The 14,756-nt window shown below is 40.2% G+C and overlaps 1 protein-coding gene across 1 annotated transcript in view; it reads left to right on the plus strand.

Annotated features, from left to right (window-relative positions):
• The first annotated feature begins 152 nt into the window (after positions 1–152).
• The window catches only part of myh11a (myosin, heavy chain 11a, smooth muscle), a 29,171-nt gene continuing 14,567 nt past the window's right edge, over positions 153–14,756 (plus strand). The window contains 7 exon segments of the mRNA XM_078264137.1: positions 153–309; positions 312–359; positions 3,885–4,249; positions 4,611–4,767; positions 8,946–8,973; positions 12,717–12,816; positions 12,944–12,970. Coding sequence (XP_078120263.1) covers positions 168–309; positions 312–359; positions 3,885–4,249; positions 4,611–4,767; positions 8,946–8,973; positions 12,717–12,816; positions 12,944–12,970 — 867 coding nt within the window. The 5' untranslated portion in view covers positions 153–167.

Here is a 14,756-nt window from a genome sequence, read left to right on the forward strand (position 1 = left end):
TTGTATCAACATTTTACCAGCAGCATGACTCTCCACTCATTTCATCATCATTCAGCACCTCCTCATTCACATCATCCCTTACTGTGACTCTTCAAAGCTGCCGGTGTCCGCAGTGCGCATGTCCTCTGCCTCCTGCCCCGCTAGTGGATGCTGCCTGCCGCTGGACGATGCTGGAGGAGGAGGTTCAGCTCGTGCAGCCCCACCCTCGCGCTACAGTTCGCAGTTTAAATGGTAAGGCTCTTAATTTGACGGGGGTCATTTGGACTGTTCGTTTTTGGAGTACCTCGTCAACGCCGGCTGCTCCAGACCCTTACTTTCCAAACCCAAACCTCCCCTGAACAGACATTTCTTCACATTATGTAAGTATATCATTTTCTGTAGAGTGTCGTTTTACGAGTGTTGATGCTGTGGTAGTGCACTTGTCAACCCGCACCCCTCTCACAACTCGCTAAAGTTAACTTCAACTTCGTTTTAGTAAGAAGAATGTGCGGGCGTGTTTCCTGTATGTGTTCAAATGAAAAATTAAAACTCTGAACATGGTGGTAGAAAACTTTATTTAATAGGAATTTACCATTCCTATACTGGTATAAAACGGTATTTTGAAAATTATTAGCCTTTAGCTTATTAGCTTAGTTAAATGTTTTTGACAATTGTCTATGTTTGCAATTAGCATCACTTCTTTGAAGCTAACTTACTCATTGAAGAAAGTTAGACCATTTGTCTCCCAGACATGTGCTCAGGTCTACAGTAGCCTACATTATGCATTGAGATATTAATACTTTTCATTCGGACAGAGACGGTGGACTGTTTGTACTGTAATAATCATGCAGTATTCATAACAGCAGGCTGCAGTATACAATAAGGAGGAAGTAAAGGGAAGTTAGGTCTAAATGTAATTGGCACGACTCTAACCATGGAGTTTCCTGTTTTCCAAATATGGTTGTATAAAGCTGCCTGTCAGTCAAACTGTGGAAACTGTTGTGGCTGAAGATGCAGATACTATAGTGAGAACTAAGTCCTCAAGCAGTTTTCACACAGAGTTTTCACCAATGAAACCTATCAGTGATGGTTTTGGAGTTTATTTAACATTTAATGATAGTCTGGTTTCATTTAATGTTAGTTGGTTTTCTCCATAATTATGTACATTGATGACTTATTCAGTGATATGCACATTCAACTACCTTTGACAGTCTACATATGAAATGTTCATCAGCTCAAACAAACACAAGCATTACCCTGACTGACAAGGACTTCTACTACCTAGAAAGCAGACTTCCAGGGTTGCACATGATAAGCTGTTTCAGGCACAGATGTGCACAGTGTGCCAACATGAAGACAAGGAATGTGTGTGCTGTAACCTTTTACTTATCATTTTGCACTTATCATTTCAATGCATCTCTGAAAGAGCAGGAAGTTATGTTTTGACAGATTATTTGGTTGCCATATTTGTATTTAAATGGACAGTTCTTCAGTCGCTTTATGATTTAATTATTTTCCTGCTGTAATCCTATTCATCATACACAGGCATTATTAGGAAGATGATAACAGGAAGAGTGTTTGTGAAACAGCCAAGAGAGGATATGAGTACAATTATTCACAGGCCCTGCAGGTCACTCTCTTTCACCCACAAATAGAAATAGGTCACATAGTCTCCTGGGTGACATTTCCACTTGTTTATTGTCATTTTAAATAGAGATTCAAAAATTAAATTAAGATTTGTATAAGTTTTTTCTTCTCAGCATTGGTGTGATGTGTTTAATCATTTAAAAAAATCTTGGCCAACATCTAAAGACAGTAAAGGATTAGCTAATCTCAACAGAAATGTGACAATGCTTTGAGTTGATGGTTTGCTCTGAACTAAGTAGGTCAGTGAGATTGATATGAACTTTTTTAGTAATGTATGACTGTGAACACATTAGCTATAATGGAGTATGAGTAGTTTAGTCTCACGGCAAATTATGCATATGGTGACAAACAAAGCCTTGTGATGGCGGTGAGCCCTTGTCATACTTTACAGTCAGTCTGTATCCACCTGAACTTCAGAAAGATGTCTTCAAGACACTGGCTGAGTACAAAGCTGTGTTGACACAACAGAGAGAGAGAAAGAGAGAGCCAAAGAGAGGAGACTTTACAAAGGTATTAAGCCACAGTGGCGAGGAAAGTTAAAGGGCTTTAGGAGGAGGGCTTTGATTGGTTGCACATACTTTAGCACAGTGGGAGTGTCAGGAAAAGTCTGTTTACTTTCATCTGCAGAAATAGATGAGCAGCAAAGCATTAGCGGGTCTCTTCCTTGTTTTCTCAGCTCACTGGACTTATCCACCTGCTCTGCAGTTTTTGACAGATAGGAAATGTCTGTCTGTGTTTCCAGTTAATGTTTATGCTATATCTTTTAGTAGTTTCTGTGTGATTTGATTTGGCTGGTCCCTGGGGTACATTTATAGGCTTTCTCAGGAGGCTCACTGTTTTTTTTTTACATAGTTCCCACTCAATTAAATTGTGTGCCAGTCTCAATGTACAGAGGGTTGGAGAGGGGGTGAAGTAACTGCCTGTGGACATGAGTGACTCATTGTCTGTAATCCAGGTACCACTAAGTTTTCTACTCAGTAGCTCAGAGGTCAATCCAATTGGACACATCATAATATTGTTTAAATATAGTATTAGACTCACTGGACCAAATGTATTTAATCGCAAATTCGGATAAACAGTATGGTGCAGAACATGGTGATATACTTGAAATATTTGCTACCAAGCTGTATTTCTTACTTATATTTTCTTACTAAATTTTCACTGCAGGTACCTCTCCCAGACTGAGTCCCAGACACTTGTTGATAATTTAGCCACTGCCTGTTGCATTTAAAAATGAATGCCGCCATATGAAGCATGATTGTTAAAGCCCCGGCCCCCCCTCAGGCTTTCTGCCTCGTTGTTATCATTTTGAAGTAAACGACAAGGCCAGTAAGAGACATACTATTCCCTATATGGGCTTTGTTTGGGAGTTCACTTGCCTTGCTGTTTAGGTCCGCAGAAAAAAAAGAGTCCTGCTCCAGAGAAGGGGCCCATATATGGTCATCACAGCACAAGACTGAAAACTCCTAGCAGAGAGACAGGGAGAGAGAGAGAGAGATGGAGGGGTAAAGACACGGAAAACATGGGATGTTGTCAATTAAGCACTGAATTAATGATTGAGTATGAGTAAATGCAAGTGAGCATTAACGTTTCGGGGATATTTCAGATAAAGCTGCTGAGAAAATGTACTGGTCTTTGTTACCAAGTTAATTCAAATCAATTTCCCAACCTAAATCTTTCTATCTAAATTGGGGAGGAGAATTGTTTGTGCGTCTCCCTTGTGGCATATGTGAAACTGTAGGGACGAGAGGGGGTGGAGGTCTGTGAGAGTGACTGAACTCTGGAACTCCCCGATGGATGAAACATGTTATCCGTTTGAGTTACAATCACAGGCAGGAAGTTACTTAGTAGCATGTCTCCATTACCAAGAGACTCATCGCTTACTGCAGTGTATAATTAACCATGTGCAGAAACAGTTGTCTTTTAACTCAGAGAAAAAAAAAAGAATACTAGCTGAAGGGTTTGTATTTATCTATGATGTGTATTATAAAGTTTGAGTTGTGAAATGTTTCTCTAAAATTCTGTAATTATAATTAATGCATCACTGCAATAAGAATATGTCTTAGAAAATCTTAGTGTTGTGTTGAAGCCTCATTCCTTGCCCTCTCATCTTTTTCCTTCCTGTTTGCTTTGTTCCCTCTTGCCTGTGTTCTTTCCGACGTTACTTCCTTCCTTCCAATACTTACTCACTTTCCACCTCTCTTCCGTCTTCCGTTTCACTCTTATCTAACGTCTAATTTATTGCTTCACTCCAACAGTTGGCCCTCCACCTCACTCCAAGATGTCCACGAAGGCCCCGACCGAGGACGAGAAGTTCCTCTTTGTTGACAAAGACTTCCTGAACAGCCCCATGGCTCAGGCTGACTGGGCGGCCAAGAAGCTGGTGTGGATCCCATCGGAGAAACATGGCTTTGAGGCGGCCAGTATCAAGGAGGAGCACGGCGACGAGGTGCTGGTGGTGCTGGCTGACAATGGCAAGAAGGTGACAGTCAACAAGGATGACATCCAGAAGATGAACCCGCCCAAGTTCAGCAAGGTGGAGGACATGGCTGAGCTCACCTGCCTGAACGAAGCCTCCGTGTTGCACAACATCCGCGAGAGGTACTTCTCTGGCCTTATTTATGTAAGTATACAGTAAAAACATGTGAATGCTCCCACAATCATTCACTCACACCCTAACAATGTGTAACTACACACAGATGTTTGTATCTATATATCTTTGAGGATTTTCTGATGAATTTATTGATTCCCTTTTATCCTAATTTCAACCAAAACCTAATATTAAGCCAAATGTTTATGCAAATACTGACCCTAAATAAGCCTTGAGGCACAGCCAAATGTCGTCATGTTCGTGGATTTTTACAGTATTTAAATTTGTACTATTAGTGCTTTTTGTTAAAGTCCTCACAATTATAGAAATACAAGAACAAACATGTACAAACAGTTGTCACACACGCTAATTTTCCTTGTGGTTTTTCTTTTAGACGTACTCCGGCCTGTTCTGCGTGGTGGTGAACCCCTATAAAATGCTGCCCATTTACTCAGAGAAGATCATTGACATGTACAAAGGGAAGAAACGACATGAAGTCCCCCCTCATATCTACTCCATCGCTGATAATGCCTACAGGAACATGATGCAAGGTAAGATGTTTCCATTGCTCCTATCTCTTTGGGATATCTACCTTCTGGTCCTTTATTTTTTGCAGTTTTCTTGTTATCCCAATGTTTGTAATGTATGTTACTCCCACATTGGATAAACATGCAAATCACCTAAACTGGAAACATAAAATAATCCCCAGAGTTATGTGTTTTCAGCTGTATAAGCGTTGTGATGAGCTTGTAACCTGTCCAGAGTTACTTTCTCCAAGTACTTCCTGTTATTGGCTGCATCATCTAATAACTTAAACTGATCAAATGAAATGCATGCATGACAAAGCACCATAAGAGCTGGTGTAACTCATTGACAGCTTTTACACATAACCAAGCAAACTGTTAGCACTTAAGCTGCTGGCCTCATATGTTTTCCGTCAAATTGAAGTGTTGCTGGTAGAGCATAGTGTGGGTGAGCTGTGGTATCAGCTGGCCTGTCAAAAGTCTAGTTTTGTCTGAGCGATGACAGCTGGCAGCGTTTAGCTCTGTCATGTTGACCAAGCTGTTAATAAAAACCACAAACAGGCCAACGCTGTCAGGCTGATAGTTTTAAATGCAGAACTGTGTTTATTATTGTGCACAGTCCAAAAGCAACCTCATAGCTCCACCTGTCTGCTGTAAGTTCATTTCAAAGTAAGTTGGTTACAGATGGAGAAAAAAATAATCTAGTCTAAATGGGTATTTTATGGCCTATTTGAGAGTCAGTGTCTTGTGGAGGTGACGATAGGTGGCCTTGGCAGAGTCGTGCTTACAGTAAATGGCTCTTGGTTAAGCCTGCAGATTTTAGAGCAGCTGGTTTCCCATAGAATCTGTTTCTTGTGATTCCAGGGGGTCGTGCCCACTGGACTTCATGTTGACGTGAGGATGTTCTCTCAGAGGAGTTGACATCTGGATTGAGAGATGGGTGGAGGGCAGTAAACATTTCCTGTTTCAGCAGCCTCCCCCTTCTGAATGGCTGATAAATCTAAATGCATTTTTCTCTCTCTTTTAGTCAGTGTGAATACTGAGGTTTTTCTTCTTGTGTGAGAAAGGAGAGTGTAAATTTCCTATTAAATGGGTTTCAGATCATACTTTTCATTTGGTTTCCCAATGAAACAGGATGTTTGGACAGGACTTACAGTAAAGTCAGGAGATAATTGTTTGTGGAGCTCCAAAGAAAGTGGGATCATCTGGAATCTTCCAAAACCATACCATTCAAGCTGTCAGGCTGCAAAGAGAGAAACTCATATAACTGCTCAATTAGTCACTCAGTCAGGATGACATGGAGGATTTGACCCAGGAAAAAAAGCAGTATTTTTCAATATACTGTATCAATATAACTTCATGATACAGACAGGCCAGTTTCCATTAGCATTTTGAATGTACATTACCAGTTTGAGAAAAATACATTAATATGCACTCTACACTGATCATCAGTCTAATACATTGGTATATATTGTTGCACTACTGACGTCAAGCATTTTAGCTAACAGACACAAGCTAAGCAAGTGCATTCAGTTACAGTGTGAAAACTAACTTTTAAGCTTCAAGTTCCATTTCTTAGCTGGTCTCTTTAACTTAATGTCTCTGTATTTTAAGGGAATTGATTAAATGGTGCTAAAATTAGTTTGGAAGCTCCTAGAAATGAGTGATTGTGTAAAAAGAAGAAGCCTAAGAAACACAGCTGCAACAATATCCAGCTCTAATCTGTGGATAGATATACTTTAACATCAGATTGAATTTTACGATTGTGTTCAAATTGCTAAATTCTTTTGGCATCGTCATTATAAATATCCTAAATCTGTTTTGGATCTTTGATCTTGTGGATTAATGCTTAATGCATTCTCTTACTTTAGGAATGCAACGCGTTCCACACAGGAAATTAGAACATTTAGCTAAAGTGTGTAAACACGATGTCACAAGTAAACAAGAAGGGGGAGGATTGATTGGTGTTTGTGTGGGTGTTTGGATTACACTTCTTCAGCTCATCCCTGCAGAAGAATCCATAAAGCTGCAACTGACCAGACCAGTTTCAGACTATGGGAGAATCCCACACTTTCTACCATCCAGAAATTTATTTTAAATATAAACATATTTTATTTCAGACTTAACAAATCAGATGTTTGCTTCGGCTCATGATATATGAAATGACAATTGGTGTTTCAGATCGTGGACCACCCATTCAGTTTTAAAATAAGAAAAGATAAAGGCAAACAATAAAATGAGGTTATAAACACTATCACAGAAAAGTCATTCTTTAAACATAACCTTTAAGATGTGACTTTATATATGCCTGATATTTTAACCTAACCTCTTTAGACAAGTTATTTTAAAGCCTGGGATACCTGAAAAATCCTCTCTTGTTTTCAATCATAGTCACAGGCAGAAGGGACTGAGTCTGAGGACTCAGATGTGCTCAGTTACTGTCACTCTTTTGCCAGGTTTTGAAGAATAATTGGATGTCTTGGTCTCATATTATGATAATCAATAAAAAATAAGTTTGAATCTTTAGGAGCTTAATATTGAATCCAAACTGTTTTTAACAGGGAAGCTTGCTTTTGAGTATAAGGAAGAATAGTAGAATGTAAGAACTGTAAAGCCTCAAGATGGTCTTAGTATAAATGCTTTTAATAAGCCTTTGCACAGAAGAATCCTCAACGATCGAAAGGTTAAGACTAAATCAACACATCTATGAATCCTTTTTGAGCCTTTATTTAAAAAACACTGTGGCTGGCAGGGAGTTGTTATTGTTGATGTATTAGTGGGATTACCCATGAAGTAGTGAATAATGATGCAGGATGTCTACACTGAGTGCTATAGCCTGAGCAGTCCCCATGTTAGTGTGGAAGTGGTGCATAACTACAGCAAATCCAGATAACTCGCCTAAGCTTTCTTCTTGCAATCTTGGCTGAGATCCCATTCTTCTGAAATTGTGCCTCAGTCTTTGATGTCCAGGAGATAAAAATGTGAAATTCTCGCAGGGAGTTTGCTGTCCCCTTATATGTTTCACTGCAGCAGATGACTGATGTGCTGTTCCTCTGTGCTCCCAGTGTATTTGTGTTTGACAGACAGGTGCGAAGACATTGACACTCTCATGAAGTCAGATTTGGAGTTTTACTTAACCTAAACAAATTATTGTCACAAAAATATTCTTAATATTTTTGCAATGTCTCTACTCCTTGAGTCTCTCGCCAGGACTGAGGTTGTTTTTGGATGTTTTTCAAAAGCTCACGACTCTGGCCACCTCTCCCTCCCTCCCTCCCTCTCTCTCTCTCTCTCTCTCTCTCTCTCTCTCTCTCTCTCTCTCTCTCTCTCTCTGCCTTAATTAGGAAGTGCAGGCTGCATTTTGTGCGTGCGTGCGTGCATGCGTGCATGCGTGTGTAAGGAATGGAACCATTGAACAGCAGCCAAAGTCGAGTCAAAACGGAGAAACAGCATCTGTGCTAGTTTACAGTTCAGGGCATGCTGTGCACTGTAACACAGTGATAAATCATAGTATGAAAATAATGACGCTGCAGATGAATGATGCGCTTCACTGTATAAAGATGAGGAATTGTTGGCAAATGCTCTGTATTGTGTCTTTTTCCCACATCGGATCATTTGTGCAGTAAAGCTCTCAGGTGTCATTTACTAATAGGTTTCATGTCGATAACTGCCAGCAAAGTTATCTTTTCTCTCAGCAGTACTCCCTGTACTCCCACAGGAGTGGTTTGTATCGAAGGATACAGTTACAAAATAGCCTTACATGGACTGTATTTCTACCTAGGAGTATTTTTGGAGACGGTATAATGACTCATTGTTCAGCACATTCAGAATTGATTTTCATGGTTAAAAATCTAAGTATTTGTGAGAGTTACATGTTTCTTTAGGCACGGGGAGCCTTCGCAAATTACACAGCCTCCTTTAAGCCTTGAACTGAGTCCCAGCCAGTGTCTTAAGTTTAACACTAGATTGATCTTTATTCCTGGAGAAAGGCTTGTGGTTTCATATGTGATAGTTTACTGAGCTATTGTGCATGACTGTAAAAAATATCCTCAGGCCAAACATACTGGAAGAAGAGAACAGTCCTCATGCTTGTACATATTAAAAAAAAATTATGTCTTTAGAAGTGATCTGGACACTTACTGTATATTTGTGAATTAATTGTCATGAAACTTGTCTAACACTATAAACTTTCTTTGTCTCTACAGATCGTGAGGACCAGTCCATTCTCTGCACGTAAGTAAAAATCTGTCACCTCCAAACTCAACTTTGTCGTCTTTCCTTAAACTTTTTCCTAGACGTCACATAGATGCTAGAAGAAAGGCTGCTTGTGTATCTGTGTGTATATGTGGAAGAAGAATTAACATAATGCTTGTGTAAACACAGAGTTAAACACATGAGATACCTCTCTGGTCCCACCCAGTCTCAACCAGCAAGAAGTCATTCATAATATAACTGATATTTTTGAAGATGTTGTTGGCTGGATGCAGAGTGATTTAGTTTGTTAGATAATGTTTCAGTGAATTGTGTTTTATTTAAATGGAGCCAAACTGGAAGAGCATTAATGCGTGTGGCCTCGCTCTCCTCTCAGACCCTCGGTCAGGATGTTTGCCCTGCGTGCTGATGGGAGAACCAGATTAGCTCTGCAAATGTTTGGGCTCCTTTTTGTTTGTTTATTTTTTCAAATAATTATTGAGAACTTTGACATCCATCAGACATTCAGGGACAAACAACCTCAATCTTTGGATTGGCCTAAATTTGACTTTCAGTTCATAGGAAAAAAAAGTTCATTAACCAATTAGTTTGTTTTTCCTTTCCCTGTTTTAGTGGCCTAATAGGCTTTGCATTTTGTATAAATGTGTGCCCAGGTCATGATTTTGTGTATTCCCTACTTTTTCTAGGAACTGCCACTTAGGTTGATCTCTAAAAACTAACTTTCCATTCTCACATACTGTACATCCCACTGGCTTGCGTTCTATGTTTATCTCTGTCCACTTCCACTAAAAATGTACTGCATGCTTACGTCATCAGAAGGAGAGGGACGGCTTTTACGGACTAAATCAAATAAGTAGAGATAGTGAAGCCTTAATGGACCTACAGTGTATTGTGTTCTTGAGTCATTTTAATTGACTGATTAGTAGCTGATACAGGTTAACATACAGATTGCTGTATTTCCCGGATTAGTTTTGAGTAAACAGTAGCACCTTTGCTGCTCAGCATCCAGAGGTCCCATTAAAGGAAATGAAAGGAAGGGCTCTGCCCCCTTTAGGCTCTCTCTACTCTAAATTTACAGATGCCAGGATGCTGCAAATTCTTTGATCTCATCAACCCATTTCCTCAACTATCAAGCTTTCTTTATCAGAGGGAAACTTTGGAAAAGTTTGGTAGTATTTATCCCTGTCTGTGTGCAAGGAAGGAATGTCATTGTTTACAGTTCTGGTGAACATGAACATGTTTATGCTTATGTGAGAAAACTAACACGAAGCACTATTTAAAACAGTTGTAAAGTGATATAGTGGAAGTGATATGATACAATACAGCTGAAATACAAACTCTGCCTTCTCTGTGGAACATTAGTCAGGTCCAAACAGTCACTTCAAGATTTCAGTTTGAGCTACAGCTGGTCTCAGCCTCGGCAGGCCTCAGGAGCCATATATGGGAAAATGTTTCTGGTCCGATACATGGAATGTCACGTATGGCATTCTTCTCCTGCATGTGTGTTTACACATGTGTTTAATCACACTGTATGTTCTTTCTCAATATTGTTTTTTACAACAATCCATCATACAAGCCTAGCATGAAGTATTTGTTAATATGTTGTCATGGGAGACCTGTGTACATTTAATTTTAGGGACTTTTCTTTTAAGGACGACTTGCTTCTGTATAGATAGGGACAATTCAACACTTTCTCAGATCAAGACGATCAGAAATGCAGGGTGGTTAAGATGGCGAAAATGCTGTTATAATGATCATTGTACATTATAGGTGGGAAATAATGAAAGAAATGCAGAGTAGGGCACATTTTCGGCATTGTAACAACAACATACACTTTCAAACTGTTATAACAACTTTCTCCTAAAAACTTAATTATCTGATAAGATTTCTGAGAAGTTTGCTGCGTACGTGTGAACTCAATTTGTTCCTTGTTTTCCTTGTTAACTCCTTCATGTATCATGCATACAGTGTGTATTCTGGAAATTCTAGCAGAGATTGTATTCCTCAGATTCCTTAACACTAGGAGCAAGAATTTGTCATGGGAAATAGCTGACAGCCTGCTAAATCCATTCTTGAGATGTTGACATTTCATCTGAGCAGGGTCACCAGTTTCCTTGGCCTAAAATTCATTCTGTGTGTTTGTGTCTGTGTGTGTGTGTGGGTGGGTGAGTGTGTGTGTGTCTGTGTGTGCCTTTTCTGACCCTGCTGATGGCTTGAATGCATCATATCAATAATGGAGGGCTCCCCTTAATGTAGCTACACTGTGGGGATTTCCTATCCTCAGAAGTCTGAGAGGATACGTGTTTGTGCTGTCTACAACTATTGTTCTCAACCTTGTGTGTAACCCTTTAACATAAAGTATTGCCTCTGCAGATCCCGTCACAGGTTGCCCACTCAAGAGTTGTAGACAGTTAACCATAGAATGCTCCTCATCTTTTCTTTTTTTTTTTTCATTCATTCTTTAAATATTCAATATTTTACAAGTGGAAAAGCTAAAATTTTACAAAATCATAATAACACATCTCAATATTCGAAATATGGTACCTCTGTTGAAGTATGATGTAATCCATTCAATCCTTTCAAATAATCAAATGATTGTCAGTGAAACCTGTACTGATGGTAAGCTGGAGGTGCAGTTTGAGAGACCATCTGGAGGAAAAACTCCCATCACAATTTATTCTGTACTAACAGCTGCCTACATTAGGAGGCTGGATGTTGTATGTCCTTACCAAACCTGAACAGGACAGAGTAATGGGATTCTCCTAAGGGCTGCCAAGCCCTAACACAGGGAGCATCCCATGCCTTTTATGGCCCCATGGCTCAGGATGTGTCTGTTTGTTGGACTGCTGGCTGGTGGCTCTGGTATCATTCAACTTGGTCTTTCTAAGTATCCTGGATCATTTTCTGGAAAGAATGTGTTATTGCATCTGTTTGAAAAGGTTCAAGTTATAACATGTATTTTACAACATAGTACATCTTTAACTGTTAGGTTTCTGACTAGTTTGAGGGTATCCATCATATAACTGTCAATTGTTGTAAATAAGAGGTTTCTTACAGCTATATACACACTGATTTTGTTGCCATGAATTTTTCAGGCCATTAGTTCGGTGCTGCTTACAAGCAGCCATTCCATTTTCAAGGAATAAATCAACATTTTGTGAGATACACTTATTCACTTTTTTGCAGAGAGTTAGATGAGAAGAGCAGCCTGATAGCTTTGCTTAACATAAAGACTGGAAACCTAGCCCCTGGCTTTAGCCTGACAGTTAAAGCTGCATACCACTTTTGTTGCACATCATACACCCCTCTCCCTCCCCAAGATTCCTGTCTATCTCTACACTGTTTGCTATCAAATAAAGGCAGAAACCCAAGAGAAATATTCTTTAAAAAACAGCCAGGCTTGCTGTTTTTCCCCTTGGTAGGAACTATTTCTTTAAAGCTCTAAAATAAGTGAAAAGACTTAGTTTAAAAAAAATAAAAACAAGTTTCATTAAATCGGTATGGATATGAATGTGATAGTTGGTAAGGATCTGGGCACACAGGGATCGGTGTGTAGTAGGCAGTCTGAACAATAACATTTTGCTTTGAGTCAGACTCAGACATGCGGTTATCTCTGCCGCACATGATTTCCATTCAATTAAACTGGGTTATTGAACTGTGAAAAGAGTACCTGTCAGTGCTGCTTATCTTCTAATTCTCTCTCATTCCCTCTCACTATCTCCCCTCTGCATCTTTTAATCCCCTCCTCACTTTTTTCCCTCTAGTGGAGAGTCTGGTGCTGGGAAGACGGAGAACACCAAGAAGGTCATCCAGTATCTGGCTGTCGTGGCCTCCTCACATAAAGGCAAGAAGGACAGCAGTGCTGTAAGTATCTGTGTGAAAAGAGATCATGTTGTATTAAAATGTAGGATCTGTCAGCCAGTTCCCTCACTCTTCAACATGTAGGAAACTGTCCAGTTTAATCCTGTATATCGCCATTTCCTCCAAATAGCAACAATCAGGATCACAGTTTGCCTACGTGAGTAAAGGGGAATGCCTGGAGTGTGTTTTGTTTGTGTGTGTTCCTTCTTTAGGGTAGAAAAGTGCATGAAGAAAGTGTCACTGAGTTACCCAAAACTATACAACGATGTTGTCCGTTTGTATGGATTGTTATTACACCAAGGGTCAAGATCCCAAATCTTACTGTTCTTGAGTTAGAAGGTGTTTACCCTAACATTCGTAATTTCTGTATCTTACCCGACAACAGTTGATTTAGACTGCATGACCATCATCATAGTACTGTCTCGCAGTCACTTTTCAAATCTGCCGAATGTTCAGTGAAGGACGTGTAGTGTTTCGTACTCCTGAACTAGTTCATCATGTTGAGTTTTGTGTCATCCATTTTCTTATGAGCACCCTTTCACTGCCGGTGGAGATGAGATTGGAGCCTCCCTGGCAGTGACAGGGTCTCTCACAGATCAACGAGCACAGTGTGAGCATGTCCTGTTCTGATCTATTAAGCACCGACTTCCCCACCCCTCCTCTCCCTCCCCTCCTCCTTGTCCTCTCACCTGCCATTTGACCTGCGGTGCGCCGTTGGTTGTTCAGGATGAGTAAGATGGCGTCCAAGGGTCCTGGCTAGACATTGATGGTTTGTGGTGTTGCTCTGGCGTTGGTGTGGGTATCGGAAGGATTAATTTGTGAGACAAAGCAATGTTTTCCTTTCGCCATTGACCCCACTCAGCCTCAGTGTCTCTGCCCCAGAGGAAACGGTGTACAGTACGCTGTCCTCAATAGGACTTTAAGACACCTAGCGACCTAGCAACCTAGTGCGAACAGAAATAGCGTTGGGTCTATCTTTTCTCTGCTCTCACCTTCTCTCTTCCTCAGGCACTATTTTGACTCAGCCAACTGCTCTTAGCTATGTGCTTGAGCGTTTTATTTAAACTGTCTTAAGAACAATCCTTCCCATCAGCTCTCTTTTGCTTTCTTGCCATTTTGCTTTGCTCTATTTTTCTTTTCTCTCCTTTCTTTTCCCCAGTGACTTAAATGAACAAGACCCTCCTCTCTGCTCTGCCAACTCTGAACTGCACCTCTTCAGCTGGTCTGTATCTTTCCTGTTTTTCCTTAAACATTTAAAAAAGATTGACTTTTATTGACTCTACTTTTTTGAGAAATGACTGCCTTGTTTTTTAAATGTACCATCTAGTGTAAGAACTCAAAATCAAACTCAGTGAAGTTAGCAAAGGTCTGAACATGGTCATCATTAAGCTTCATTGTTCTCATCTCACCGTTGCCATTTTTTAATCACAATATTAACACAAGTCATGCCCCTCTCCTCTTCATGGCTTTAGCTCATTTGCAGGGTAGCTGAAGAGGGTGTTTTTAAGCGAGAATATTTAAGGTAGAGATCTACAGCACCTGACCTTGATGCTAAGCCGACACGGACCCCTTTGATCAGGTGGATTAGCTGGATGCAGAGTGACGGGGTGACTGCCTCATTTACTGACCATCACCCAGCCCAACACACCAGTCCGCAGGCTCTGCAGTCACGCTGGAAGCAAATCGCATCTCCAGAAGGCTGTTTGTGAATACGAAGCATTTTAGTTTTTTGACACATTGAATGCAAATACTTTGGCAGGATTCATCAAAGGTTTTGTAATGTTAACATTATTCAGATGCCTGGTCTGACCCATCGTATCTCACTCTTCCATCTCTCTCCCTGTTTCCACATCAGCAACAGCAGCTTCTACTCATTTTAACCCTTTCTCTCAAAACTGATGGAGATGTGTTTAGGCCATGTGTCTGTGTAACAGAATGTACTG

The sequence above is a fragment of the Sander vitreus genome, chromosome 2, assembly GCF_031162955.1.
Source record: "Sander vitreus isolate 19-12246 chromosome 2, sanVit1, whole genome shotgun sequence".
Taxonomy (NCBI): domain Eukaryota; kingdom Metazoa; phylum Chordata; class Actinopteri; order Perciformes; family Percidae; genus Sander; species Sander vitreus.